Source organism: Heloderma suspectum, chromosome 2, assembly GCF_057233095.1.
Source record: "Heloderma suspectum isolate Gila_16-S chromosome 2, 16-S_ref, whole genome shotgun sequence".
In the NCBI taxonomy this organism is placed as follows: domain Eukaryota; kingdom Metazoa; phylum Chordata; class Lepidosauria; order Squamata; family Helodermatidae; genus Heloderma; species Heloderma suspectum.
This window is the reverse complement of record NC_139459.1, coordinates 191,718,448-191,745,353: the sequence shown is the minus strand read 5'-3', so window position 1 is coordinate 191,745,353 and position 26,906 is coordinate 191,718,448. Positions and strand designations below refer to the sequence as shown.

The 26,906-nt window shown below is 48.3% G+C and overlaps 1 protein-coding gene across 1 annotated transcript in view; it reads left to right on the top strand.

Moving 5' to 3' along the window:
• The window catches only part of ADCY6 (adenylate cyclase 6), a 57,632-nt gene that overhangs the window by 20,592 nt on the left and 10,134 nt on the right, over window positions 1–26,906 (top strand). Inside the window, exons 8-18 of the mRNA XM_084836956.1 lie at window positions 2,843–3,001; window positions 5,013–5,154; window positions 5,589–5,717; window positions 17,280–17,305; window positions 17,512–17,659; window positions 17,777–17,874; window positions 22,442–22,529; window positions 23,234–23,350; window positions 23,832–23,993; window positions 24,671–24,846; window positions 26,404–26,442. Coding sequence (XP_084693082.1) covers window positions 2,843–3,001; window positions 5,013–5,154; window positions 5,589–5,717; window positions 17,280–17,305; window positions 17,512–17,659; window positions 17,777–17,874; window positions 22,442–22,529; window positions 23,234–23,350; window positions 23,832–23,993; window positions 24,671–24,846; window positions 26,404–26,442 — 1,284 coding nt within the window. The remainder of the gene's footprint in view (window positions 1–2,842; window positions 3,002–5,012; window positions 5,155–5,588; window positions 5,718–17,279; window positions 17,306–17,511; window positions 17,660–17,776; window positions 17,875–22,441; window positions 22,530–23,233; window positions 23,351–23,831; window positions 23,994–24,670; window positions 24,847–26,403; window positions 26,443–26,906) is intronic.

The following is a 26,906-nucleotide window of genomic DNA, read 5'->3' as shown; positions in this document are numbered from 1 at the left end:
AAGCCTGAGGCTCGCTTTGGCTTCTTCTTGACACAAAAGACAATAAACCATGGTTTAGCGTGATGTCTGAATCAGCTCACAGTGCACAAGATACGCTGTCTGTGACTGGTTTTGTACATACAATTTTGACTTCTGTATACAGAGTTGGCACACAACATACTGTAGCAATATCCCAGGTGTGGTATGTGAACTATACAGTGGTTCAGAAAACCATCTGAACTTCCTTTGCTGCAAGTCCAGAAACTACCTTTCACAATGCAGAAAACCAACTTTTCTCCCTAAACAACATTAATTTATACAGATGGCTGAATGCTTGCATAACTTGGTCTATTACATGCATCGTTCAGCAGTTCCTGGAGTTGTAATTGCTTATTTGAGATAGCCCTGGTGATGCTATGTATATTCCACACAGTAGAAAAATCTAAATTCTGTGCCAAGAAACACACCTGCAATTTTCTCCCTACACTTTTTTATTGTTGCTTCAGCTGGCGGTAGAGCAAGGGAGGGAGCTACCTTGCCTTCACCTCTTGATGGCTGGAAGTTCTGCTGAACATCATTCTTCCCCGTCCTCCAGCTCCTGCAGTTTCATTGGGCATTGCCAAGATTATCTTTACAGCCATATGGTCTAGAAACTTCCTCTTTCCCAAAACATAAAAGCCAAAGTCCTCTCTGGGTGCCAGTTCTGTCCTCAGTGTCAAGTCCTGTGCTTGCACAGTTTAATTGCAGGAGACAGAACAGCCCTGTTGTTCATGTGAAGCTAGCTATGGTGTCCTTTTTATACAGTAGTAGTGTAGAGGAAGGAGAAATGAAACCGATGGGATATTGGTGGGCAGCTGTGAAGCTGGCACTCTCTCCAGAGATCAAGACTGGATCCAGATGCTTTATCTGAGACTGTAAACCTGAAAGTTGTAAGCCACAAGCCTTTTGGAGGGAAAGAGGTACATGATAAATGCCAGCAATACTGTCAGCACAGTCCTAGCATCCGAATGCATCATTTTGAGCGTATTCTGTGCACCACAATACCTAATTCTGGAGTTGGCTATAAAACAGCAAGATTGAAGTCCCTGTGATTTTGGAGAACAATTATTAGAAAACTGCTTGAAATGCTTGCTGAAGAATCAGAAACAAACAAGGGCATCTGGCAGGGTTTCCAGGAGAAGTTTCTGCACAGCTTCTCCATTTCTCTTTGGTTACTAATCTCACATCTTCTGCCCATGTTGCTCCTCTCCTCCAGCCCATGTGTCTCTTTACTGCCTTTGACCTTCCCAAAATATATCCAGTGTTCTTTGGGCATCCAAATATTGGGGTAAAGAGTATGCACTAAGTGAAATCTTATAAATGTTACAGCAGCGGCCACCAACTTGGGACGGCTTTAAAAGGAGACTAGACAGATTCATAGTAGATAAAGCTATCAGTGGTTACAAGTCATGATGGCTATACAAGGTATCTCCTGTATCAGAAGCAGTCTGCCTCTCAATACCAGTTGCTGGGGAACATGGGCGGGAGGGTGCTTTTGCACTCATGTCCTGCTCATGGGCTTCTCCTTGGGGCAGCTGGTTGGCCCCTGTGGGAACAGAATCTTGGACTAGATGGGCCTTTGGTCCAATCCAGCAGGGTTGCTCTTCTCTTCTTAAACTGACATGACTTGCTTCATCATGAGCACAATTTGAATTTTGTTTGAAGCGGAGTACATCTCTACCTGTGTTGCAAAAGAATCCTTATAGGTGCCCATGGCCAGTAGAGACTGCCCCAGACTTTTTGCCTCTGCCTCTATTGCAAGTGTTCACCCTTTTGTTATCAGCCCAAGTAAACTTCTCACTAGAGGTCCGAGTACCAGGGGGTGAATTCTGGTTCTCTGATGTGCTGCGCTGATTCCCAGACTCTCTGCTACAGCTGGGTCTTGTCTCTTGGGGCTTAGCCATTTTCCTAGCCAAGCTGCTAGTTCCACTTCCAGTTTTCTTCTCATTTTGTTTCCACTTCCAAGGGCCATAATTATTGGATGCCAAATGCCTCTCAATAGCCACTGAGGTCATAGAGGAGGAAGGGAAGAGAGCTGGTTTTTCCATATGGACTGGCAAGTCCATGCACAGTCTATTCAGAGGCTGTGCAAATTTCCCAGGGTTTCCCTTGAAACTTTTCTTGGGGTATTAGCTGGAGGAGCCAGCTGGATAGCTTTTGGGCTGGTGGAGGATTTCCATTATTTATTCTTATTGCTATCATCATTATTATTTAGTAATAATAATAAAATTAGGGTGAGCAAAATAATCTCTCTTCCAGAAGTAAACCTACTATGCATAAACATCCAAAAATAGAGGTGTGTGGTGGCTTGGGAAAAGAATAGTTCTACTTCAGTGGTTGGCTATATACACATGATGATAATAGCAGCACATAGTGTTGTGTGTTGTCATCATAGTTCCCCCACCCCCACGGGAGCTGTAGATATACAGAACCAGGGAGAGGACTTAACAGAATACAAGGATATGATGAATTTATATATTGGTCTTCCTATATCAGCCCCAGTGTTCTATATTCACCGTACCTGCCCACATTTAGCAGTTCTAGCATGCAAGTTCTAAACCGTTTTGTGTGTCGTAATCCTCCCCCCACCCTTTCCTGTTTCTGACTGTAAGCTCCTCAGGGCAGGGACCTGTCCTAATAGAATTCTATAATGTGCCACACACATCGATGGAGCTGTATGAATAATAATACAGGCCCTTTCTTTCCTCTGTCAGCATGATGCCTGCATAAACTGCCTTCGCGTCCTTTGCTAGCACTGAGTGAGTAAGTGGGTGTGTAAAAAGAGAGAGGTACTTTGACGTTCATTCCATCCTCCTGCTTCCAGATTGGTGCGTGAGGTGACAGGTGTGAATGTGAACATGCGCGTTGGGATCCACAGTGGGCGCGTGCACTGCGGAGTGCTGGGGCTGCGGAAGTGGCAGTTTGATGTCTGGTCCAATGATGTCACCCTGGCCAACCACATGGAGGCTGGTGGCAAAGCTGGGTGAGTTGTGTCCTCAGAGGTCTGAGTAAAGCAAGGGGAAGGTTTAGGGGGGCAGGGGGGCTTTGGCGAGAAAGGTAGGTTCCTAGGAGTGGGGAACCTCCTCCCCCCGACCCCACCCAGCAAGGTCCATATTCCCTTGAGAGAAATCTGTTGGTGGTGGGCAGGTCCAGAGCCACCACTATGTCTCTGTCAGTCATGCTTATACTCCTCTATCCATTCTGTTCTTCTCATTCCTCCCTCCACTCTCCCCATTCCTCAGCCCAGCCCCGTGCCACAACTAGGCTTAAGAAAAACAACAACCCTTCCATTGGCACCTAATTGCTGTGTGGGGGACAGAACCAAGAAAGGGAGGCTGCTAAGGTCTTTAGGGCTGCAGGTTCCCTACCCCTGATATAGGGGAAAGGTTGAAGCAGGGGAGTTGATAGCTACTCAGATATGTGGATGGAGCTATCAGGTTGTGTTTGTACATGTAGTGGCTGCCTGGTCACTTGAGACATAGGGCTATTTCAGCTGTTTGCAGGGCAGGGGGTGGGGGACATCTTCCTGGAGCTTTCTGTTAACATTAGAGTGATATCTCTGGCCACCCGTATTACTGAAGAATGGTAGGGCTACCCTCTCTGCTGGAAATCGTGGCAGCCAGCCTTTTTGGCAGTGGTTCTGGGGACGTGTGCTTTAACACTGGGCAGACTGAGTGTCCAAGAAAACAACGTGTCTGTGTACTTGCGGGGGTCTTGTGATGTATCTCCTGCTGATGTCATCACAGGTATTGTCCAATTGGTGCCCCTCACAGTAGTACATCCCCCTTCCCTGCATCCCAAAGGGCATGCAGCAGCCTTGATAATGACTAGGAGCAGGCTTAGATGTTTTCCAAGAACTTCTGGTAGGAGGTGTGACTACTCTTAAACAACAGTCTCCCACCACCGACACCGACACACACACACACACACACACCCCACCATGCCACACCACACACCAACATGCTCTTGCTGGGGCAATGTTGCTGGACCACTTTGGTCACCTCCATGTGGTTCTGCTGGGAAAACCATGCTTGGTGAGTTCCATAGTTTTATGTACACAAGCAGCTTGGTGCGGTTGGGATTTCAGCTTGCTTCCTACCCAAGCACTGCTGGGGGTGTGGTCTTATAGACTAGGTGGTCACTGCTTGAACCAAACGCAGTGAAGGTGATGAGACTGTGATGGCTCCCCCCCAGATTTTTCTGTTGCCATCTGCATCAGCTTCAAATTTCCAGTCGGGAGGTGTCGCACCTCTTTCAGCCCGAGGGCCAAATTCCATTTCAGAGAAGCTCTCGGGGGCTGCATCCCAGTAGTAGTTGGGGCTGAAGGAAAAAGGGGGCTGGACCGGAGCTACCAAAAATACCAGTCTATTTCAGCTTAAATCTCTTACTGCCAGTAACTAAGCCTTAGGAGAGACATTTTAGAATGGGGGAAAACAGCACAAAGGCTCGGACACCACCAAATGATCGGTGGTTGGGGGGGAAGGGGTGGGGCTACCTGGGAACTTGGTGAGCCGGATTTGGCCCCTAGGACAGAGGTTCCCCACCCCTGCTCTAGTCCTTACATTTGACTCAGCCCCAGCAATATCCTCTCCACTTTTTGATCCATACAAAATCATCCACTGCCATCTCCCTTTGGTGCCACCCACTCCTGGCCCTGTGCCTTCTCCTGTATGCCTGGAAAAACCTCCCCATCTCAGTTCATCTAGCCACACCTTCAGTTTTCCCTCCCTATCCCATTCTTCCGCTGAGCCGTTCCAGAGCCACCTTGGCCTCTCCGCTGCAGCCCAGCTCATCCCTGCCGTGCATCTGTCCCTCCTGCTTCTTGCTTCAAGCCCAAAGTCAGGGCCCAAATCACGTCCACGTTGAACAGTATCTTCCAGTCTAATGCAGGCTGATAAATGCGCCATGGTAGTGGTGGGGGTGCCTCCAAGGGCGGTGTGGGAAGCAGTGGGCTCCCCCAGATAATTTGGCTGAGTGACCAAGTTCTGTGACAGACGGATCCACATTACACGGGCTACGCTGCAGTACCTGAACGAGGACTACGAAGTGGAGCCAGGGCATGGGGGCGAGCGCAACGCCTACCTCAAGGAGCATAATATCGAGACCTTCTTCATTGTGGGCTGCAGCCAGAAACGAGTGAGTCCAATGAGTGTGGCAAGAATTTGCTCTAATGTGGTGGGTGGGTGAGTTAGAACTGGGGTGGGCAGAAGGCAGATCTCCAGACGTTTGGGATTTCAACTTTCAGAAGCCCCTGCCAGCATAACCAATGGTCAGGAATTCTGGGGGTTGAAGTCACAAATATCTGGAGATCTACTTTCTGCCAGTTCTTGGGTGAGAGAACCTGGATCATCTGCAGAGTGCTGGTTGTGTCATGTGGGTACGGTTCATGAGAAGGGTGAGCATTCTGCTGTCTGAAGCCAGGGCAGCAGAGGCCACAACTCCAGCAGCCTGGGATCTACACCTTATTCTGGGGGAGGGTGCTTAAGAGGACCTTTCCGCCACGGCTCTCCTTCCTCTACAGCTCTCCTTCCTCTATTTGCTCCTCCATACCCTGTGCTTCTCTTCAACAGAAAGAGGAGAAGGCCATCTTAGCCAAGCTGCAGCGGGCCCAGGCCAGTTCCACTGAGGGGCTGGTGGCCCGCTGGGTGCCTGAGCGCTCGTTCCCCCGGACCAAGGACTCCAAGGCCTTCCGACAGATGGTGAGTGCCAGCAAGGGGCAGAGGGGGCTTGCTTGAGGCCATGTCTGGGCAAGGAGATGGGATGGGAGCAAATGAGCACTGGGTTCTGCTTTGGGGGCAGGGGGGTTGTGCCACACACCCGCCTGCAGGACCTTGGTGTTACCTGATGGGTAATGCTTTGTTTATTTACATTTATATCCTGCCTTTCCTCCAAAGAGCCCAAGGGATGTACATGATCCTCTTCTTCTCCATTTTACCCTCACAACCACCCTGTGAGGCAGGTGAGGCTGAGAGTCAGTGACTGGGCCAAAGTCAGTTAGTGAGCTTGGTGGCAGAGTGGGGACCAGAACCTGGGTCTCCTGAGCCCCAGTCCAGCACTCTAGCCACTACACCACAGGGATGCACAACCTTTTCAGCTCTGTGGGCTGCATATGATGCCAACTCAGGGCCCATGAGTGCGTGCATGCATAAGCGTGCATAAGCGTGCGTGCACACGTACACATATGCACATGTACGTGCTGGCGCACATCCCAGCAATCCTGGTACAGTGGGAAAAGAGCAATCTGCATGAGGGCAGCCTTCTCTCCACCTCTCCCACAGTGATCCTGATGATTGCTTTTTCCTCAGTGCTTCTACCAACATGTAAAGAGCAAATTTGTATTAGGATTGCTGAGGGAGAGGTTGGAGACAAGGCTAACGAACAGCGGTGGCAGAAATAGTGGGAGGGTTGCCTTTAAGGCTTGGGGAGGGGGCTGCAGGTTGTGCACTCCTGCTCCATAGTATACATTAGGCTTCCCCAGCCTCTAACTACATTGGACTCCAACTTCCAGCATCCCCTAGCTGGTGGATGCTGGGAGTTGTAGTCCTACATATCTGGAGGGCACGATGTTGGGAAAGGTTAGTATACATTTTTCCAGTATTCGTATTTAGAACAAAGGGCAGAAGAATCCCTGCGAAGGCCTGTTCTCATGGCTGCTCCTGTTCCATGCCAAAAGCCTGTGTTGGTCTTTGGCTGCATCACCCCATGGCAAGCTGGCCACACGCAGCATGTGCGGTATCTGGTTCCAGCACTGCTCATGACTGGGACAAACGATGTTGCCTTGTACCCAGTCAAATCATTCATCTCTCTCGCCCAGATGGACTGGCAACGGGTCTTGGCTACGGGTCTTTCCAAGTCCCACCAGCTGAGATCCTTTAACCGGAAAGGCCAGGTGACTGAATATGGGACCCTGCTCAGCCAAATTGTGGCTGTGCCGCTGGGCTGCTGAACCCTGGCTCTTGAATGCCGTCCGAAATGGGAAAATCTTGCAATGTTCCCAAAAGCTATCAGGCCACACTTGGGGCCATTAGGAGACCCGAGTTTCACAGCTGTGAGGCAGTTGCCAAGAATGCCCCTCAGTGTGTCCCATGGATGGCATGGTGAAGAAGGCGCTCTTGGCTTGATCTTGAAGACTGTGATAGAGCAAAAGAAAAACATGTGTCAGAAAGGAGAGAACGTCTTGCAAGATCTGTAGGCCCCAAGCCATTAAGGCTGTACGTAGGTCATAGCGGCACCTTGAATTGTGCCCGGAAGACGATAGTTGAACCATGTGGTAAAGGAGTTGGCCCTGAATGAGGGATGAGGTGGGGGACATTGTTTTGATGCTGTAAGCGGTGACTGCAAAATTACAATACAGTGTAGGATTACTGGCAATAGAACAGTACACACAACATGCCAGCGTTACAGTTTATCTAATTTGCAGAAGATCACGTCCATGAGAGCCAGACTGCTCTTGATCATAGCAGCTGAGAAAGCAAATAATGCCACCGCCACCCTTTTCGTAATCCACAAAACTCAACAGCAGCATTTTTCTTCTTCCTGTTGTAGTATGGGCCAGTTACAGGCTTTCGGTTGAATCTGCTCCAGTACTGCTTCTAATATTGAATAGATGGCATGAAAATACTTAATGTAGAACACCCTCTGTTAGCCCAACCCTGCATGAACTTGCCTGCATGGTAAGGGAGGCTTTTCTCCAACTCCCCCCGCCCCCGTTCCAATTTAAAATACACTTGGAGCAGAGTTGGGCTAGGGCCTTTTCAAGTGGCAAGTAGCTTTGGAGATAGTTAGGAGAGGGATAGGCAACATGGTGCCCATAGGCACCAAAGCTCCTCTGAACACCTTCCTTGGTGCCTACCAAGGTGCCCTACGCCTTCCACTTTTTTCAGTTAACACATTTTCTTACCAGCAGCTGGGCTTGCTGTGAAATAGGTTTCTGTTTGTGCTGAAAACTAGGACTGTGCATAGGGGCCCCAATCCGAATCAGAAGCTGCTTCGTGGCTTTGGAGGCGGGCCTGATTCGGCTCGGGCTGATTGGGGGGGGGGGGCTGACCCGACTTGGCCCCGAATCTGAAGCGGGATTCAGATGGCCAAATCCCACTTTGGGGGCCCCCTGCGCAAATCCCCAGTTCCTTACCTGGGCTGCCGTCTCCTTCGCTGCCGCCACTGCTATCACCGCCACCAGCAGCTCCTGAGGCCTGGATGTGCACCGGCTCTTATTGCAGGGAGTCACCATTTTTAAAATGGCAACTTCCTGGAACTTCCAGGAAGTTGCCATTTTAAAAATGGTGACTCCCTGCAATAAGAGCCGGCGCGCGTCCAGTCCTGAGGAACTGGTGGAGATGATGGCGGCAGCGGCAACAGTGATGGGCGGCTCAGCTAAGGTCACGTCATGTTCCCTCTGCTTCACCTCAGAAGGGGCTCAGAAGTGGACTGAAACAGCCCGCTTCAACTCAGGCTTTGGGCTGTGGGCCAAAGCAGTGCACAGCCCGACTGAAAACTGTGGGTCAAAGGAATTGTTTAACATGTTGGGGCTCAGTCCCCACCTCTGCCTTGTATTCAGTCTTTTGATCAGGTTACTTTCCTTTGTCATGCCTCCCATGGCAGCCATTTTGTGGTAGTGCCCAGGACAGTTTATCAAATTGCCAGCTGTGCCCACGGCTCAAAATGTTTGCCTACCACTGAGTTAGAAGGAATTTGCTTTGGGGAGCAGGGGGGTCATTTTGAAGTGCAAGAGCTGTAGGGCTGAGCAACACTTTTTTAAAAATGTGGGACAGTCCTCCTAGGATTGTACCACTGCAGGATGCAGAAGGAGAGGGGTTTTTTTTTACATTCAAATAACAGTTCCTCTCTGTAGGAAGTTAGCATGTCAGAGGAAAGTGTTCTGGCCTAGTGTTCTTTTTGGCATACTAATATTCCTTCTGGTTTGGAATGTGGTTGGGGAGGGAGAGAGTTCAAATGACGATTCCCCTATATTGCTATTAGTTTGGGCATGTTGCTAGCAGCTATTCAGAACTGGGGAATCTTGCCAGGGGCAGTCTCAGTGAAGTGAGGTTCAAATCAGACACACACCTGCCAATGTGGTGAGCTTGTTAGCAAGTGAAAAGTCTGTGTCTCTCATGCCTGAATTACTTTGGGCAATTTTGCTTGGGTGTGGAGAATTAGAGTTGCTTGTGTGCATATACTGCGGGTGGGAGGGACTCTGAGGCGTCCTTGGCACGCAGTTCTGCCCTTAGTCTGGTGCTTCCCAAGTTTTCTTCTAATAGATCAGGCACACCTTTTTGTTTTTATTTTTCTGAATTAAAACTGGAGGCACAAATCTTGCATCTGCACAAATTTACTTTTTAAAAAGTATATAGTAAGAACACCTATCCTTCAGGGGCGTTCATTCCCTAGATTTCTGCATGAGACGTGGAGGTAGGTGTGCCTCATGATTGGGCAGTAGCAAGCCAAGTTTTGGGACTCATGCAAAGATGCAACTGTCGGCTTCCTCCAAGTGCAAGTAATTTGGCTGCATCTCTGGATGAAGTGCAATTGCATGCCCCAGTTGCATCCAAGTACATCAGTGTAGCTGAGTTAATTGTTCCTAGTGGAGACTGATTAGAACAGGCAAGCTAAGACAGTGAAATCATGCAAAGGTGCAACAGGCTCACCTCCTTTGTGGTTCACAAGAGCCTTTCATTATTTGATTTATTTCATGGCACGCAGTTTAGGAATTCCTGCTTTATTATTAGAATAAGAGTCATTCTCTCCCTGCCCCTCTGTCACTGTCACTCACCTACATGCACCCCCATCTCCCAGGGTGTGAAGCCTACGGTGGGTCTATACATGGAACAGGAAAAGGTGGAGTTAGTTGGTGCAAGTGGGAACTGCAACAAAATGTTGCAGTATAGAGAGATTCTTTTTAGGGTTTCAGCCATGCCCTCTTCCAGGATATTCCTTACCTGTTTTTCTTGTTCTTCCCCCTGTCCCCAAACATTCAGCCAGCATTATGCAGCCACTGATTCTGCTCTGTCTTCACTGGGGTTTATTTCCCTAAAGATTTGTTGCGCTTCCGTAGCCTGCTGATATTTCCTTCTTGTATGCAGATGGTGCTGTTTTGGCTGTGTAAGGATTGGCACTCAGAGAATTCGCCAAGATAGTACAATGGTCTGTACCATTGCAGGGGAGGGGGAGACAACTCTAGAATGAATGCTCCCCCGTGTAAGAAAAGTAGTACAGCCAGATCTGTTCTACTACTTCAGTCTACTGCACGTGCTAACCAGATCTGAAGAGAATTTTGAAGCAAGGAACTTTCTGGGTTGCATTTCCCCCTCCTGGTATCAGCTGCTGCAGACACCCACTATCTTTCTTGCCCTCTCTCCATCCACCACCCCTGCCCCGGCCCTGCACAGCCTTTCTAGGAGGAATGGAATCTTGTTTCCCCTGAGTGTTTCCTACTTCCTTTCTGCCACCTCCCCCCAGTACACTGCTTTTTAAAAGTTCCTTCTCCAATTTTGCTTAAGAAAATTAACGGAGCGTTATCACAACCACAATTGCTACACTATGGAGCAGCCACTGTTCCCAGTTTGTGTATCTGTTGGGGGCGGGGGGAGGCGAGAAGAGAGGGGGAGAGGATTTTGAAATTGCCATGGCTGTGACAAAAACAAAGAGAATGGAATTCAGCCCTTAGCATGAAATCTATTGGCTTCTGCGGAATCCGGAGAGTCCCAACTTTTGTTTTAGACAAAAGAGCATATTTGTAGACCTCACAATCAAGTAAGTGTGTGTGTGTGTGTATATGAGAGAGAGAGAGAGAGAGGGAAGGAGAGTAGAGAGGAGATGGATGGCTAAATTGCAGCTTATAGAATAGATATGGCCCACAATAACTTGTATTCAATCAGCAGAGGCCCTCCTGAACGTTAAGCTGTGTAAAATCTTTAATTTGAGGCTTGTATGCAAGGCCTTGGCTATGCCCCTTCACACGTTTTCCGTAACTATGAGGGCTTTTATTGCTAGGTGTTGCTAACTTTATTATAGAGCCTGACCACACCTGAAGGGAACAGTTTGTAACACAAAATATACTCACAGACTATGGTTGGGAGCAGGGGGTGGGCATCTATCCACCCTGGATTTTGGATGGTGGGGAATCTAGTCCATTTTAACATCCACAGTTTGTCAATACCTTGCGGGGGTGGGCAACTTGTGGAACTCCAGATGTTTTGGCCTGCAGCTCCCATCAGCCCTCGCCATTGGCTATGCTGACTAGGGCTGATGGGAGTCGTAGGCCAAAACATCAGGAGGGCCACAAGTTGCCCACCCCTGGTCTGGAGATTTGAGGAGAGGTCCAAGGATACTGAAGCTGGCTATCCCTGGATTTGAAACCAAAGAGGCTCCCAGTGAGTCTTAAGAATTGCGGCAGGTGTCTGTTCTCACTTCAGGCCTTTGTTCTTCTGCAGCTGTATACCTCTTCCCAGGGCTGGAAAAATTCTAGTTGCCAGGTTCCTTGTTGCTCAGATAAGTTTAATTTCACCAGGGATTTAAACAGATTGTTTGTTCTGTATGAAGGCTGGTTCCTTGAAGCATTTGTCCAGCCTTCTTAGCCCATGGGGCCTGTTCCTTCTGACTCAAACCTTATTCCAGCTTTCCCCAACCTGGTGCCCTCCAGATGTGTTGGACTGCAACTCCCATCACCCCCAAGCATGCTGGCTGGGAATGATGGGAGTTATAGTCCAACACATCTGAAGGGCACCAGGTTGGGAAAGGCTGCCCTATTTCAGTCCCTGGCTAAAGAAAACTTGTACTCAGAACCCTCCACTCTGCAGCTCCCACACCTCTATCTCAGTTTCAACAGAGTAAAATGCGAATTAGGCCTGCTATGCAAATCTAAGATTGTTACATCAATTTGCATAATTTCAGGGTCTAAAAAAGAAATCTCTCCCCCCCCCCCCTTAATGTGCTCTTCACCATAATGGCACAATTTCCCAGTTGCTAAGTGACAGCCCCTGGCCTCATGTCATCCATTGCTATGGGTTGCAGTTAATTTGTTGATTGCTAGGTTGCAGGTTGTTGCTATGGTGCTGATTGCTTAGTGGATTTTGGTACGGTTGCGTCAGTCACCTTGGTGTCGTTTGCAGTTGATGATGAGTTTCATTGGCTCGTTGTCAATCGCTACGCTGCCAGTTGTGGTGGTGCGTTGTCAGCCATGGTGTTGTGGTAGCTGGTTTGTTGCCAAGGTACTGGTGGCGGTAGCACAATCTGGCAGTGCCCTTTGCTCACAGCATCTGTTGTTATGGCCTATTTAATCCATCACAGTTTGAATGGCTTTCTGGTTCTTATTATGCTGCAGAAGCCTGTTTGGGCTAAGGGCCATGCTGGTTCTTATGGCCTAGGAATAGGCCTTATCAAACAATTAGGGGTCACTTTGGCCCCCAGGAATTTCTAAAAGTTACTTTTTCCTGCAATTCCCTTATCATAGTCGGGTCACGTCCTGATGAGAGGCAAGTCCTCTTTGGGCATTCTGAAGAACATGCAAGGGCTAAAGATGGGGACAGGGAGGGGCGATGCACGCTGGGCCTGCCCCCAACATCCTCCATGCACAACAGGCCCCGCCCCTTCATTCCCCAATGTCCCTCCATTGAGGTAAAACACTCCACATGATTGTGGACCCTGATAAAACAGGGGGACTGATCACCTAGAGTGTTCTATTCGCATCCATCTGAACATGAGTAGAATCCCACTGCAGACCTCACCACTTCCATATGACGAGGTTGGGGGGCCAGGGGGCGGGTCCTAGCACACATGGGGATGTTGGGGGCAGGGTATGGCCTCCTCACTGTCCCCACTTTTAACCCTCACGTGTTCCTCGGCATGCATGAAGAGGACATTTGACTTGCTGCGATCCTGTTGGTGAGAGATCTATTAAGATGGTCTGCTTCCAGAGGCTGATGGATCCTTATAGATTCCTAAGAGTCACTGGGGAGTTTCTGGTTGGTCTGGCTCATGCGCCTGTTGATTCTTTGGTTGCTCTGTGGAACATGGAAATGACTCAGGCAGTTGATGAGATCACTCCTGAGTATCTGTTCGGACTGGGTAGAGCCCATTTGCTCTTTGGTTTACTATACTGCCTAGAATGCAGGTGGCAGAAGCCTTGTAGTAAGTCTGACCAAACACAGGTAAGAGCTCTTTATTGAGCCTACTCTGTGACTATGATGGCAGCAAAGAAAACAGCTTTTTTTTGCTACCACTTCATCCTCCCAGCATCATCCAGTAGATAGTATGGGACCTTCTACATCTAGGCCTACAGTCAGTTGTTAAAGAAACTTCTGAAGCCTGCTGTGACTTGTTTGTTAAGCATTTCAAAGATGAAATTGCTCAGATGCCACTTTAACTACAGTGTCTATGTATATGTTCGGAGCACCGTTGAGTTAGACTTCGTTGATTAAGAAGAGCTGTGCTGGATCAGAACAAGGATCTATCTAGTTCAGCATTCTGTTTCCACAGTGGTCAAGCAAATGCCTCTTGGGAAGTCCATAACCAGGGCATGAGTGCTATTATAGCACCCTCCTGCTCCTGAATACCCAGCAACTGGTATTCAGAGAGGCATACTGCCTCTAATCCTGGAGGTAACATATAGCTAGCATGACTAGTAGCCACTGATAGCTTTATTCTTCATGAAATGGTCTAATACTTTTTTAAAGCAATCCAGGTTGGCAGCCATCACTACATTTCATGGTAGCGAATTCTGTAGTTTAACTATGCTCTGGATGAGTCCCAATTGGTGAGGACATTGACAGGATGCTTGGAGGGGTGCAGCTTACTACCTGTGCGCTTGATCCTCCTAGCTCATTCCATCTGCCAAGAGTGGTTGGACTGGCTGGGTCTAGAGGCTAAAAATGCCTCTTACAAGAGGGGTGGTCCCGGCCTTCTTTTTAAAGGAAGTGGTGGTGCAGCCACTCCTGACAGGGGATTCACTGGACCCCAGTGATTTTTCCTATATCAGCAGGTCACAGATGTTCCTTTCTGGGCCAAGGTTCTTTAGCAGGTGTCTGCTGCACAACTCCAGTTGCTTTTGGATGAAATAGATTTTCGGGATCCATTTCAACAGATTTTCTGGCTGGGTTTTGCCACCAAGACTTCTCTGAATGCCCTAACCTATGCCAGGAGAAGAATAATGCCAATCCCCCTAGGCCTTTCAGTGGCTTCCAGTATCATCAACCAAGGTGTCCTCCTGGAACAGCTGGTTGGAATGGAGATTGGAGGCACTTCTCTCAATGATTCTGTTCCTACCTGGATGGCTGTTTCTGGGAAACTGCTTCGCTCAGCTCTATGGTAGTTATGCTGTGGTGTGCCCCAGGGCCCTTGTGTCCCCCATGCTATTTAACATCTACATGAAACTGCTGAGTGAGGTCAACTGGAGGTATGGGGTACAGTGCATCAGTATTCCTAGGACACTCAACTCTGTTACTTGCTTTTATCTTAATTTACGGGAAACGGTTGAAGTGCTAAAGCAGTATCTGAGATTGCTAATGGATTGGATGAGCGCCAATAAACTGAAGCTCAGTCCAGACAAACTGGAGGTACTGTGGGTGGTTTGACTGACCAAGGAGGTGAGGTTCAGCCTGTTCTGAATGGGGTTGCATTCCCCATTAAGGATCAGGTTTGCAGTTTTGGGGTTCTATTAGATCTGGCCTTATATTTAGAGGCCCAAGTGGTTTCCATAGTATGAAGCTCTTTTCACCAGCTTAGATGGTGCACCAACTGTTGGTCCCTCCTGTGCAGAGATGTCTAGGTTACCATCTTGCACGCTGTAATAACATCCCATTTTGATTACTGTAATGCATTGTATGTGGGAGCTGCCTTTGAAGATGGCTTGGAAGCTTCAGCTGGTACAAAATACTGCAGCTAGGTTGTTGACCGGGACAGAGTGTTTTGATCATATCTCGCTAGTTTTGAAACAACTACACTGGTTTCCTGTATGCTTCCAGGCACAATTCCAAGCACTGTTTCTGACCTTTAAAGCTCTAAATGACTCGGGACTAGGATACCTCGAGATCTACTTTGGGTCCTCCTTCCATCTGAGGTGAGGCAGGTGGTGATCTGAGCTAGGGCTTTCTCGGGGGTGGCACCCCATCCTTTGGAATGCCCTCCCCAGGCAGGCTTGCCTGGCACTGACCTCTGTATCATTTCAGCATCAGGTGAAAACCCTTTTAGCAACTGTTACATGTTTTATCATATTGGACCTAGTCTGATGCGGTTTTAACAACTGCATGCTTTTCGTTAGTGATTGTTAACACTTTTTAAATTATTTTATGTTGCTGTTGTTAGTCACTCTAGGAACCCTTTGGGATTGAAGAGCAGGATATGAATGTATCCGTATATAAATAAAATAAAGTTTTGGGGCAAAGAATGACCTGTACCTGAACTGGTGGTGGGAGGCGTGGCAGCAATGGAGACAACAAAATGGCTGCCTAAGGTTGGCAATGTAACTGCTGTTGTCTCCAGTAACATTCCCAGGCTCTCCTTGGGCCTCTTTCCCACCTCTTTCTCACTCCTGCTAAGTTGAGCATTAACCAGCCAGCAGGCATTCCGCTTTCAAGCTGTAAATCTTAGCCATACTGGCATGCTGAGGGCCATGAGCAGTATTGCTTGTTTGGCCAAAGGCCAGCTCAAGCCAAGCAGATTTATTGCACCTCCCAGCATGTTCAGAGATGAGACTGTGAGCCCAGGGAAGGGCCCCGGCTGCTCTTTATGTTCGTAGCGAAGGGCATAACCAGCCCAGGAGGTAGAACAACTCTGTTTCTCCTCTTGGCTGTGAGGAGGCGTGGGATCTAGGGATTTGGACCAGCGTAGAACCCCTGACCGCTGTGTGATATAAGAGAGAATAGGAGCAGTGAGGGAGATTTTGCAGAGCTGAGCTGACATTCTGCACCATGTTGACAAGACTCAATAAGGCAATATAAAAGAAACTGAAATCAAGTGGACTCATTTCCTGTCATGATTTGGAGAAATACTTTATATGGAACTGATACAGCAAATTAACTGTGTTGTAAAGTTGATCGTTTTATGGTGATGGATAAGTTGTTTTTTTGTTAATGAATGTCATTGCCCAGATGAATAAAGTTTTTTTTAAAAAGCCATGATACAAAACTTGGCTGAAAATGTCCATGGGTTTCCATCCGAGTGTATGCTGCGATGACTATCTAATATGCAGTGACCACTGACTGATACACGCGTATGGAAATGTTAACGATCCCATGTGTGCCTAGTGCACGTCTGAAAAAACGAGAAAAACTGGTGAATGTGGACAGGGCCCTAATGGTCATTGCCAACATTCACTAGTTTAACCACACGATTTCAGACCTCCACCAGATCCCTACCGGATTAATAATATTCCCTCACAGTTGTTAGCCATCTATGCATTTTGGACATTCACTGTAAAACGTGTGTAACTGAAAAAATATATATAGAAAGAAGAAAAAAATACCTGTATGTGATAGAGAGGGAGGGAGGGAGGGAGGGAGGGAGGGCTGGGGAACCTCTTCACTTTAGAGGTCTCTGGGGCCATATTCCAGTGGTGGGTGGGGGCTGAAGACAGAAGGGGTGGGGCCAAAAGCAAAAGGGGCAGGGGCAAAAAGACAAAAAAATACCAGCATATTGTAGCTTACAGCTCTTTCAGCCCGAGGGCCAAATTCCATTTCAGAGAAGCTCTCAGGAGCCATATCCCAGTAGTAGTTGGGGCTGAAGAAAAAAGGGGGCTGGGCCCAAGCTACCAAAAATACCGGCATATTTTAGCTTAAATCTCTTACCGCCAGTAATTAAGCCTTAGGAGAGGTATTTTAGAATGAGGGAAAACAGCACAAAGGCTGGGACAAATTCAGTTTCTTGGGGACCACATTCCAGTAGTGGGCGGGAGACAAAGGCAAAAGGAGTGGGGCCAAACTACCACACAGCCATACAACAGGAGCTTAAAGCTCTTACTCCTAAGCCTTAGGAGAGGCATTTCAATCTTTTGGAATGGGGGGAAAACTGCACAAAATGCAGGAAATACCAAACAACCAGGGGTTGCTAAAGGAGGTGTGGCCAGGAGAAGGACATGTGGCCAGGAGAAGGGGGTGTGGTCTTCTGGGGAACCCCAGGGGACCTGATTGGGGATTCAGGAGGGCAGGATCTGGCCTCTGAGATATAATGTATGTATTCAAAGCTTTTTTTAATTTGCTCTGAGCATTTGAAATGATCTCTCTCTCTCTCCCCTCCATCCTCTCCCCTCCATCCTCTCCCCTCCTCAGGGTATCGATGACTCCAGCAAAGACAAGTGAGTGCCTTCACCTTTCCTCCCTCTTGGATGCTGGCAGTGGGGAGGGAGACGATGCCAATGAGAGCCCGTTCACTGTGTCATGGCAGTGTATGAGACGATGGCAACAAGGGGAGAGATGGATCGGGTTCACGTTGGCAAGGCCTGTCTTGCTTCCCCTCGATGCTTCCTCCTGGTTGTCCAACAGGGGCTTCTCTCTCCTGCAGCCGAAGCACACAGGAAGCCCTGAACCCTGAAGATGAGGTCGATGAGTTTCTGGGCCGTGCCATTGACGCTCGGAGCATTGACCAGCTGCGTAAGGATCATGTCAAACGTTTCCTGCTCACTTTCCAGAAGCCTGAGCTGGAGAGAAAGGTACCTTCCCTTGCTTCTAGAGTTTAGGCCTCAAACTGGACCTGAAGGCCTCCTCCTCTGCAGTGGGCACTGCCACCCCTTGGTAACTTCGGTTCTCTTCTCCTCTTCACCCTGCAGTATTCCAAAAAGGTGGATACCCGTTTTGGGGGCTACGTGGCTTGCACCGTGCTTGTCTTCTGCTTTGTTTGTTGTATCCAGATTGTCATCTTCCCGCAGTGAGTGACACATGTGCAAGAGTACGTTCACCATGTACTCTTTCTGCAAACGTATATGCAGATTTGCATGCATGCACACAGTGAAGATACATTCACCGCAGGATCCCAGTACATGAGTGGGTGTATATGCAACACCTCTCAGGAGGCACTTTGGTGTATACAGTAGACATAGGCAGCATATAGTGGTATGTACAAATATATAGTCCCAAGCGCAACTAGGTCCTCATAAAGAACTTGCACAGTGCATAGCATGATGTGCCACCAAGCCAGTGCTTCCTAATTAAGGCAGCCCCCTCATGCTGCAGAGGAAGCAGGGTCATACCTCAAGGCCAAAAATACCTTTTTCCTGTGGGGAGAACACTGCTTGAATCAATAGACCTCCACTGAGTTATACAAATAGGAATTGAAAGATATCCTTCGTATATTTTGCCAGTACTGTTTTGACCCAAGTGAAATTATTTGCTCCTACAAACATCCCAGGAAGACTACTGCAGAATTCCAGTTGTGCTAATTAGAGAGCATATTCATGGATTAGGGATGTGTGATGCTGGGAATTCCGTTCTGTTTGAGCCGGATGGGATTCTGCACTGTTTCCATTAGAGTGAGCAGCGGCGGACAGCAGATTTTTTTTTTCCCAATTCCAGAAACGTTTTGCACTTTTTTTCAGGTGCCACCATTTCTGCAAATGGTAATTTGAACAAATTGTGTGTGTGTATCTTGAAATTAACACAAATGGGGTTGGGGGGTTTCTTATAATTTTCCCTTGTCTTTTGCAAGGGTGCAAGAATGCAGATTCAGCTATCCAGTATGTGTAGTCTTGGCTTGTCAATTTCGTATGTTTCAGCTGTCCATGGGAGCACCAAAGTGGAGTAGATAACATACAAGGAAACTGACAAGGCGAGACTGCAGATAGGCTAATTTGCACACAGTTGCAAAGAACCGCGGGGGAAATAACACTGCGACAAAGGAGGAACCCATTTGTGCAATCAGAAGCACCAATATCTCTCACTTTGCAATGTAATCCTCTTGCTATTAAGTGTTGAACTGATACATGTCACCTGAGTCTCCAGCGAGCCCAGAAAGGGATGTTATTTGCTTCCCCCATCCTTTCCACAGCTCCTTCTCAGAGTGGTTACTCCTTTTGCGCAAATTTCCCCTCTGTTTACTGCCCAGCCTTTAAATTTGCACAGATATCCCCTAACTTTACTTCCCCACCTCTAAATTTGCACAAATGTAAAGGCTGGACAGTAAAAGGAAAGGAATTTGCATAACAGGAGTAACTACTCTGAGAAGGAGCCATGAAAAGGAGGGGGCAATAACTCCCCTTTCTGGACTTGCTGGAGACTTGGGGAAGTGTTAAATGGGAGGGGGACACTGACAGCGGTCAGTTGAACACTTAATAGGAGGATCAGATTGTGAAGTGGGAGATATTGCCCCTGCACCCTTTGGTGGACATACTTTGTTCACTTTGTTTTTTCCCCTATTTTGCTGCTTCTGAATAGCACAAATGGGTTCCTCCTTTGTCTTACTATTATTTCTCCCCCAGTTCTTCACAACTGTGCTCAAATTAGCCCATATGCAGTCTAGCCTTGTCAGTTTCCTTGTATGTTACCTACTCCACTTTGGCATTCCCATTGACAGCTGAAACATACAAGGAAATTGACAAGGCAAGACTACACATACCAGACCCCTGGATCTGCGCTCTTGTGCACTTGCAAAAGACCAGGGAGAATTAAAACAAAAAACCTGACCCCATTTGTGCAAATTTCAAGATCCACCCCCCAAAAATTTTTAATTTGTGCAAATTGCCCTTTTAAAAAAAATAACCGGAATCCACGTATTGGCTTAACTCACTACAGAACAAAATCTGCCAGGGCCAAACTGGAAAAATCTGTTGAGTTTTCACCCCTCGAATGGAATTCTTGTACATTCCTAGCATGGATACACTTTATAATGACCTCATCCAAGTTTCTGCCCACACCTGTACCGCCCACATGATGGAGAATGGGTGTGGAAATGCCATGAACCATGATCATGGGGAAAAGGTCACATGGTAGGCCCTCCTTCCCCAACCTGTAGTCTACCCTACTCCCACAATCCCCAGACAATTGACATGATTGTTGGGGGTGATGGGAGTTGTAGTCCAACACTTCTCAAAGGCACTGAATTGGAAAGGGCTGTGCCAGGCCAATGAAATGGGTCACTTGAGAATATCGCTGAGGGAGGGAGGCATACATGGGGGAAGAGTGCAGGGACATGAGGCATATTGGGGTAGTCTGTTTCGGTATAAGTTTCTGCTTTGAGCCTGACACTTAAACAAAAAGAGGAGGAGAGGTGATTTCCCAACAAAGCCAAACTAATCCTGGTAGTAAGGGATCATCATATGGTAGTAAGGGATCATCACTTTGAATGAGTTCAAATCTCCAGGGCCAGATGAACTGCATCCTAGCGTAATACAGGAACTGGCAGAAGAACTCTCAGAACCGCTGGCTATTCCCTTTGAGAAATCATAGAGGACGGGGGAAGTGCCAGATGACTGGAGGAGGGCTAATGTTGTCCCTATCTTCAAAAAGGGTAAAAAGGAGGAACCTGGGAACTACAGACCAGGCAGTCTGACATCAATCCCTGGGAAAATTCTGGAGCAGATGATAAAGCAATCCATCTGTAAGCACCTTGAAAACAATTCAGTGATTACTCAAAGCCAACATGGATTTGTCAAGAACAAATCCTGCCGGACAAATCTAATTTCATTTTTTGATCAAGTAACCTCCCTTGTGGACTGTGGGAATGCTGTAGATATAATATACCTCGACTTCAGCACAGCTTTCGACGAAGTGCCCCATGATATCCTGATGAGCAAACTAGCTCAAAGTGGGCTAGATGAAACAACGATCCGGTGGATCCACAGTTGGCTACAGAATCGGACTCAAAGAGCGCTTATCAATGGGACCTTCTCAAACTGGGGAGAGGTAACGAGTGGGGTACCTCAGGGCTCAGTCCCGGGGCCAGTGCTCTTCAACATTTTTATTAATGACTTAGAGGAGGAGGTGCAGGGAATGCTGATCAAATCTGCAGATGACACCAAATTGGGCAGGACAGCTAATACTTTGGAAGACAGAAACAAAATTCAAAGTGATCTGGATAGACTGGAGCGCTGGGCAGAAAACCACAGAATGACATTTAATAGGATAAATGCCAAGTTCTGCACCTAGGAAGAAGAAACCAAATGCACAATTACAACACGGGGGATACGTGGCTCAACAACACTACAAGCAAGAAGGATCTTGGAATTGTTGTCGATCACAAGCTGAAAATGAGCCAACAATGTAATGTGGCTGCAAAAAAGGCCAATGCTCTTTTGGGCTGCATTAATAGAAGCATAGCTTCCAAATCCCAGGAAGTACTAGTTCTCCTCTACTCAGCACTGATTAGGCCTCATCTGGAGTACTGTGTCCAGTTCTAGGCACCACACTTGAAGAAGGATGCAGACAAACTGGAGAGGGTTCAGAGGAGGGCAACAAAGATGATCAGCAGACTGGAAACAAAGCCCTATGAGGAGAGACTGAAAGAACTGGGCATGTTTAGCCTTGAGAAGAGAAAACTGAGGGGAGATATGATAGCACTCTTCAAGTACTTGAAAGGTTGTCACAGAGAGGAAGGCCAGGATCTGTTCTCGATCATCCCAGAGTGCAGGACACGGAATAATGGCTCAAGTTAGAGGAAGCCAGATTCCAGCTGAACATCAGGAAAAACTTCCTGACTGTTAGAGCAATACAACAATGGAACCAATTACCTAGGGAGGTGGTGGGCTCTCCCACACTGGAGGCATTCAAGACGAGGCTGGACAGCCATCTGTCAGGGATGCTCTGACTTGGATTCCTACATTGAGCAGGGGGTTGGACTCGATGGACTTGTAGGCCCCTTCCAACCCTACCATTCTATGATTCTATGATATGTGGGAAACCAGATGGCTGCACCAGCCTTTCCCAATCTGGTGCCCTGCAGATGTTGTGGGACCACAACTGCCATCAGCCCCTGCCAGCTTGGCAGTAGTCAAGAATGCTGGGAGTGCTTGTCCCAAACATCTGGAGGGCGCCAGTTTGGGGAAGGCCATGCTACACGTTGTAGCAGAACACTGTTTTCAAATTTAAAAACCTCATTTTGTATACATAGTTCACAATAGCATAAAATATAAGGGGTTGGATCCAGATTTAAGCTGGATCAATTGCACTGGTGGAAGCGGACCTCCCCCTACCACTTCCCACTGGAGCCCCTCCAGCTTCTTTGCTACACAGAGATTCAGGAGATCCTGCTGAATGGGTTGAACTGTGGTGTGGGGGGCAGGGGGACCACCCAGAATCAGGCAGAGGGACCTTCCATGAGCAGAACCCGTTGTCTTGCAAAAGACAAATCCTGGATCCAACCCAAGACCATTTAAAAACAGTCACAATATAGTTAGATAACACAATATATCAATATGGTGAAAAGAGACGATTGGTAAAAAAAATAAACTTGATGGCAGCGGTGTCCCGATTGCCAAGGCTGATTTTGCCCCATCTCCCCACAGCTCCTCACTGATGCTTGGTGCCTACATCACCATCTTCGTCATCCTGGCCACCATCCTTTTTGTCTGCGCCATCTATTCCTGCCTTGGCGTGAGTGATTCTGTCTTCATTGAGATCCCCTGACTTGTCCCAAAGACCCTTCCAAACCTACTTCTGCCAGACCCCACTTGGGCCCGTCCCTCTGCCTTGAGTGTGTGTAAATGTGGATGCGTGTTGCTTCCGTGTAGAGCCTATGGGTTTTTTATCACTTTCCTTCGTAGCGTCTTATGGCCTTGATTCACTAGGCTAAACAATGGTCCTGTTGCACTGGTCCCTGTCAAGCGAGGGGTGGGGTAAGGAAAAGCCAAAATCAGTAGCCAGCAGCAGAAGGAGAATCTCTTGGCTCTTCAGTCCAACAGTCCGGCCTGATCTCGGTGGGTTTATGGGGATCTGAGACTATCTCTTGACCCTCTCTAGCCTACTGTTGCTATGAGGCTTCCTGATCCCCCCATAGTTTCCTCCTTTGGCCAGACTTGGGTAGCGGAACATAGGAAGTTGCCTTATACCAGGTCAGATGATTCGTCCATCTTGCCCAGTATTGCCTACTCTGATTGGCAGTGGCTCCCCAGAGTCTTGCGCAGAGAGAGGCTTTTCTGGTTCCAGTGTCACCAGGCTGGTGGAGGTCATTGGAACTCACTCCTGTGCTATTGCTCTGGAGCCATCCCGTTTTGGTTCCTCTTTGCCTTAACAGGTGGGGGATGGTGGTAACGTCAAGGGCCCCTTCGTCTCATACCACCTTTTGTGACTCCCTACAGCCCTTTCCTGCCACCTTGCAGCATGTCTCCCGCAAGATCATCCAGTCCCGAATCAATAGCACAATCACTGGAGTTGCTGCCATCCTGCTCGTCTTTGTCTCTGCCTTCGTCAACATGGTATGAAGAGTGAGGAGGGGCTATGAGGCTGGAGGGGTGGGGTGGCTTGTGTGCAAAGGTCTTGCAGTCAGGCCTTGGAATTGTGGGGACGGTTCATACCCAAGTCTGATGGGAAAGAGCACAAAGCTGGCTGGAGACAAACAACATTTGTTTTTGAGGAAAGTGGTTTGAGAGAGGCATCTCTGCGCCCACGCTTCCTTACTTCTGTTGTCCCACGGACGTCCCTGATCAAACAGTACAAAGTCCTGTTTGCCAGAAGCAAAAGTGGGAAGAGTGCGCACCCTATGAGGAGCAGTCCCTCTTTCAAGCCACCTTCAGCTCTCTCTTAAAAACCTGTTGTCTGTCTCTGGACGCTGGCTCTCCCCAGTCCCTGCTGCCATTAGTCTGAGAGGCTGGGATTGGGTGGGCTCCAGAACAGTAGAGCACCACTGAATTCCCTGTCAGCTCTACATAGTCGGCCATTTTTCCCTCCTCAACCCAGTTTGCTTGCAGCCGGCTCCGGCTCCAAGACTGCGCTGCCGGGTTTCTCAACATTACCCCAGCTGATGTGGGGCCCTGCCAGCTCCGTGCCCTCAACTACTCGTTGGCGTCAGATGCTCTGCCCTGCCAGGAAAATGGTGCTTCTATCTGCAGCTTCCCTGAGGTACGTGCGTCCCAGAAGGATTCCATGAGGGGAAATGGGGCCTGGCTGAGGCATGAGGGTGGAGCTGTGAAGATTTGTGGGTGGGACTTGGGGCTCCGGCGCTGGGGCTAGGATGAGCAGTTGCTTACCGCTCGGAGGATGGCCTCCTCTCTTCGCCGGCCTCCCCCCCCCTGCACAAATACTCCAGCTTGGAGGTTTGAAAGATGGGGTGGGGAGGTGCATGTGTGGAAGCAGGAGGAGAGAATATAACAAGGAACCTGCTGGATCAGGCCAAGGATCTATCTAGTTGAGTATCCTGATTCCCACAACAGCCAGCCGTTGTCCACAAGCAGGACATAGGGCAACAGTCCTTCTCTGTGATGCCTCCCAGCAACGTAGCATTCAGTAGCTTACTGCTCCTGAGCACGGAGGTGCCATTTAGCTGTGGGGGCGGGGGGGAATATTTTTTGACAGAACTATCCTCCATGGATCTGTCTAATTCGTTTTTAAAAGCCACCTCCACAACTTGCCACAGCAAATGGCATTAAAATTAATGAGGAGTAGGAGGGGCCATGCTTGTTGTAAGGGAATGATTGTGGGCTTCTGGGAAGGTGTTTAATTCCATGAAGGAGGTCCTTAAATATCTCTCTCCCCCCTCCCCCCTCCCCCCTCTCCTCTCTCCTCTCTCCTCCTTACAGTACTTCACTTACTCAGTGCTGCTGAGTCTGCTGGCCTCCTCTGTCTTCCTGCACATCAGTAGCCTTGGGAAGCTGGCGCTGCTGGTGGTGATGGAGGCTGTGTACCTGGCCCTGGCCGAAGGCCCTCAGGGGGTGCTCTTTGACAACTATGACTTGCTGGTGGCCGCCAATGCCCTGTAAGAGCCCCTGACCCTCTGGGGTGGGAAGAATCTCAATTTTTAACCTTGCATCCCGAAATCCGAGTGACTAAAGATGGAAGAGTCCTCCAGTCTCACAGCTGGCCCTGTTTTCTTCCATGCATCTACGGACTTCCCCACACAGCCATGAGTAATCAAGAGAAGGGAGATGCCCAGGCACAGACCACTAAGTTCATAATAATAATAATAGAAATGATAATAGTAGAAATAATAGTAATGCAAGTAATGCAAATAATAAATATAGTACCATCCCTTTACATCAGTGGTGGGCAACATGCATACTGTGGTCTGAGTGTAGCCCCCGCCGTGCTGCTATATTCGGCAGCCACAAAACATTTTTTTATCCCCCCCACCAAAATTGTGGATTTAGTTATGACATGCTAAAGGGGTGAAGGGGAATACATGTGACTGAGCATCACATATGGTTTGAGCCCACAGTGATATAGCTGGCAGAACGAAGGTCACAGATAGTGAATGATGGGGATATGAAAGTAGGAAGGTGGTTCCGGACAAGCCAAGGTAAAGGAGTTTTGTGTTGGACATGGAAAACAACAGGGAGCCAGGGGCAGAGCTCTGAGGAGAACCATCACACGGTCTGAGTGATGGGAGGCAAATAATCTTGGTTGCAAAATTTTGGATGAAGATTAGAGGACTGAAGTGTAACAAGAGACGACAAGGTTGGAGTTAGACATAGACCTGGTTCACACAGTCATCACAGCTTAAACAAGCCATGGTGACTGGTTTAAGCCACAGTGTGTGCTGGGCACCATTTGCCTAATCCCTCACCGGTGCGCGGCTTGTCATGTCCTCTGAACCCAGGCAACATGGCTTGTTGGAGGGGAAAGCAACCCTCAAATAACCCATGGCCTGCTGTTGTGTTGAGGGTTGTTTCCTCCTCAAACAAGCTATGCCTGGGTTTGGATGACACAACAAGCCATGCCCATGTGGCTGATTAGACAAATGGCACCCGGCACAAGCCACCATGGCTTGTTTAAGCCACAGTGATCATGCAAACTGGGCCATAGTGAACCGCTAGTTTGACTAACTAAAAGATGAGCAGAGTTTCAGTTGAGGAGTTGGAGAGGAAGGGCTCGCTCAGTTGTTGTTTTGTTGTGTCTTTGCAAAATTATTCAGGAAAGAACAGCAAGTTTTGGTAATGAACTGAATTTTTGGAGCAGAGGACAATGAAATAAACATGCAGAGGGAACCCCTGCTGAGCATCAGGCCCTCTGTGGACCTTGCGATACCAAACCAATCTCTTTATCTTGACATGGCTGTTAAGCCCAGGAGGGGACTGTTCAGTTTCTTTCCCCTTGTGAAATGCTGAGGGGTAGAATTCAAATTAATACCCTCTTACCAGAATCTCCATTGCCTCCCAGTCCATTTTCCCACTTCCAACCCACCCTGAGTCTCAGTTGCCTTGGCAAGTATTAAGTCCTGAGTTTGGTGGGGCAGGAGGGCTGCAGGGGTGGGGGGGTGTCATTGCCTGGGCCTCTCTATATGACAACTCTTCTTCTCTTCCCCTCCCCACAACAGGCCAGCCTTCAATGAGACCCACAATAGACCCACAGATTGGTGAGTAGGAGCCAGATATGGACTGAATTTAAAAAAAAAATGCTGGGGTGGGTGGAGGATTATCTACAGCAGGGTTGGAGAGTGTGTGGCCTTCCAGATGTTGAAGGACTAGAACCTCCATCAGCCAGCACCATTGGCTGTGTTGGCCAGGGCTGATGGGAGTTGCAGTCCAACAATATCTGGAAGGCCACACATAGGGGAGTGTTGCCAAAGCTCTGGAAAACATAGGTTTGTTGTTAACTGTGTCCACAGATTGGTGTATTTTCCCCCCTTATCCCATTGGTGTGGTGTGGTGCTTCTGAAGAATCTGTCTCTGGGCATTAAGTGGATTGGGGAGCAGAAGCATTTTACTTACTCCCCCACAGACTGATGTCTCATGCTCCTTGGCTTTAGGAGAATGGTGGATTCTGTTTTTCAGAAGCCTTTGGGATTTTCAGGCAGCATGTCTTGGTGTATTTGTTGAT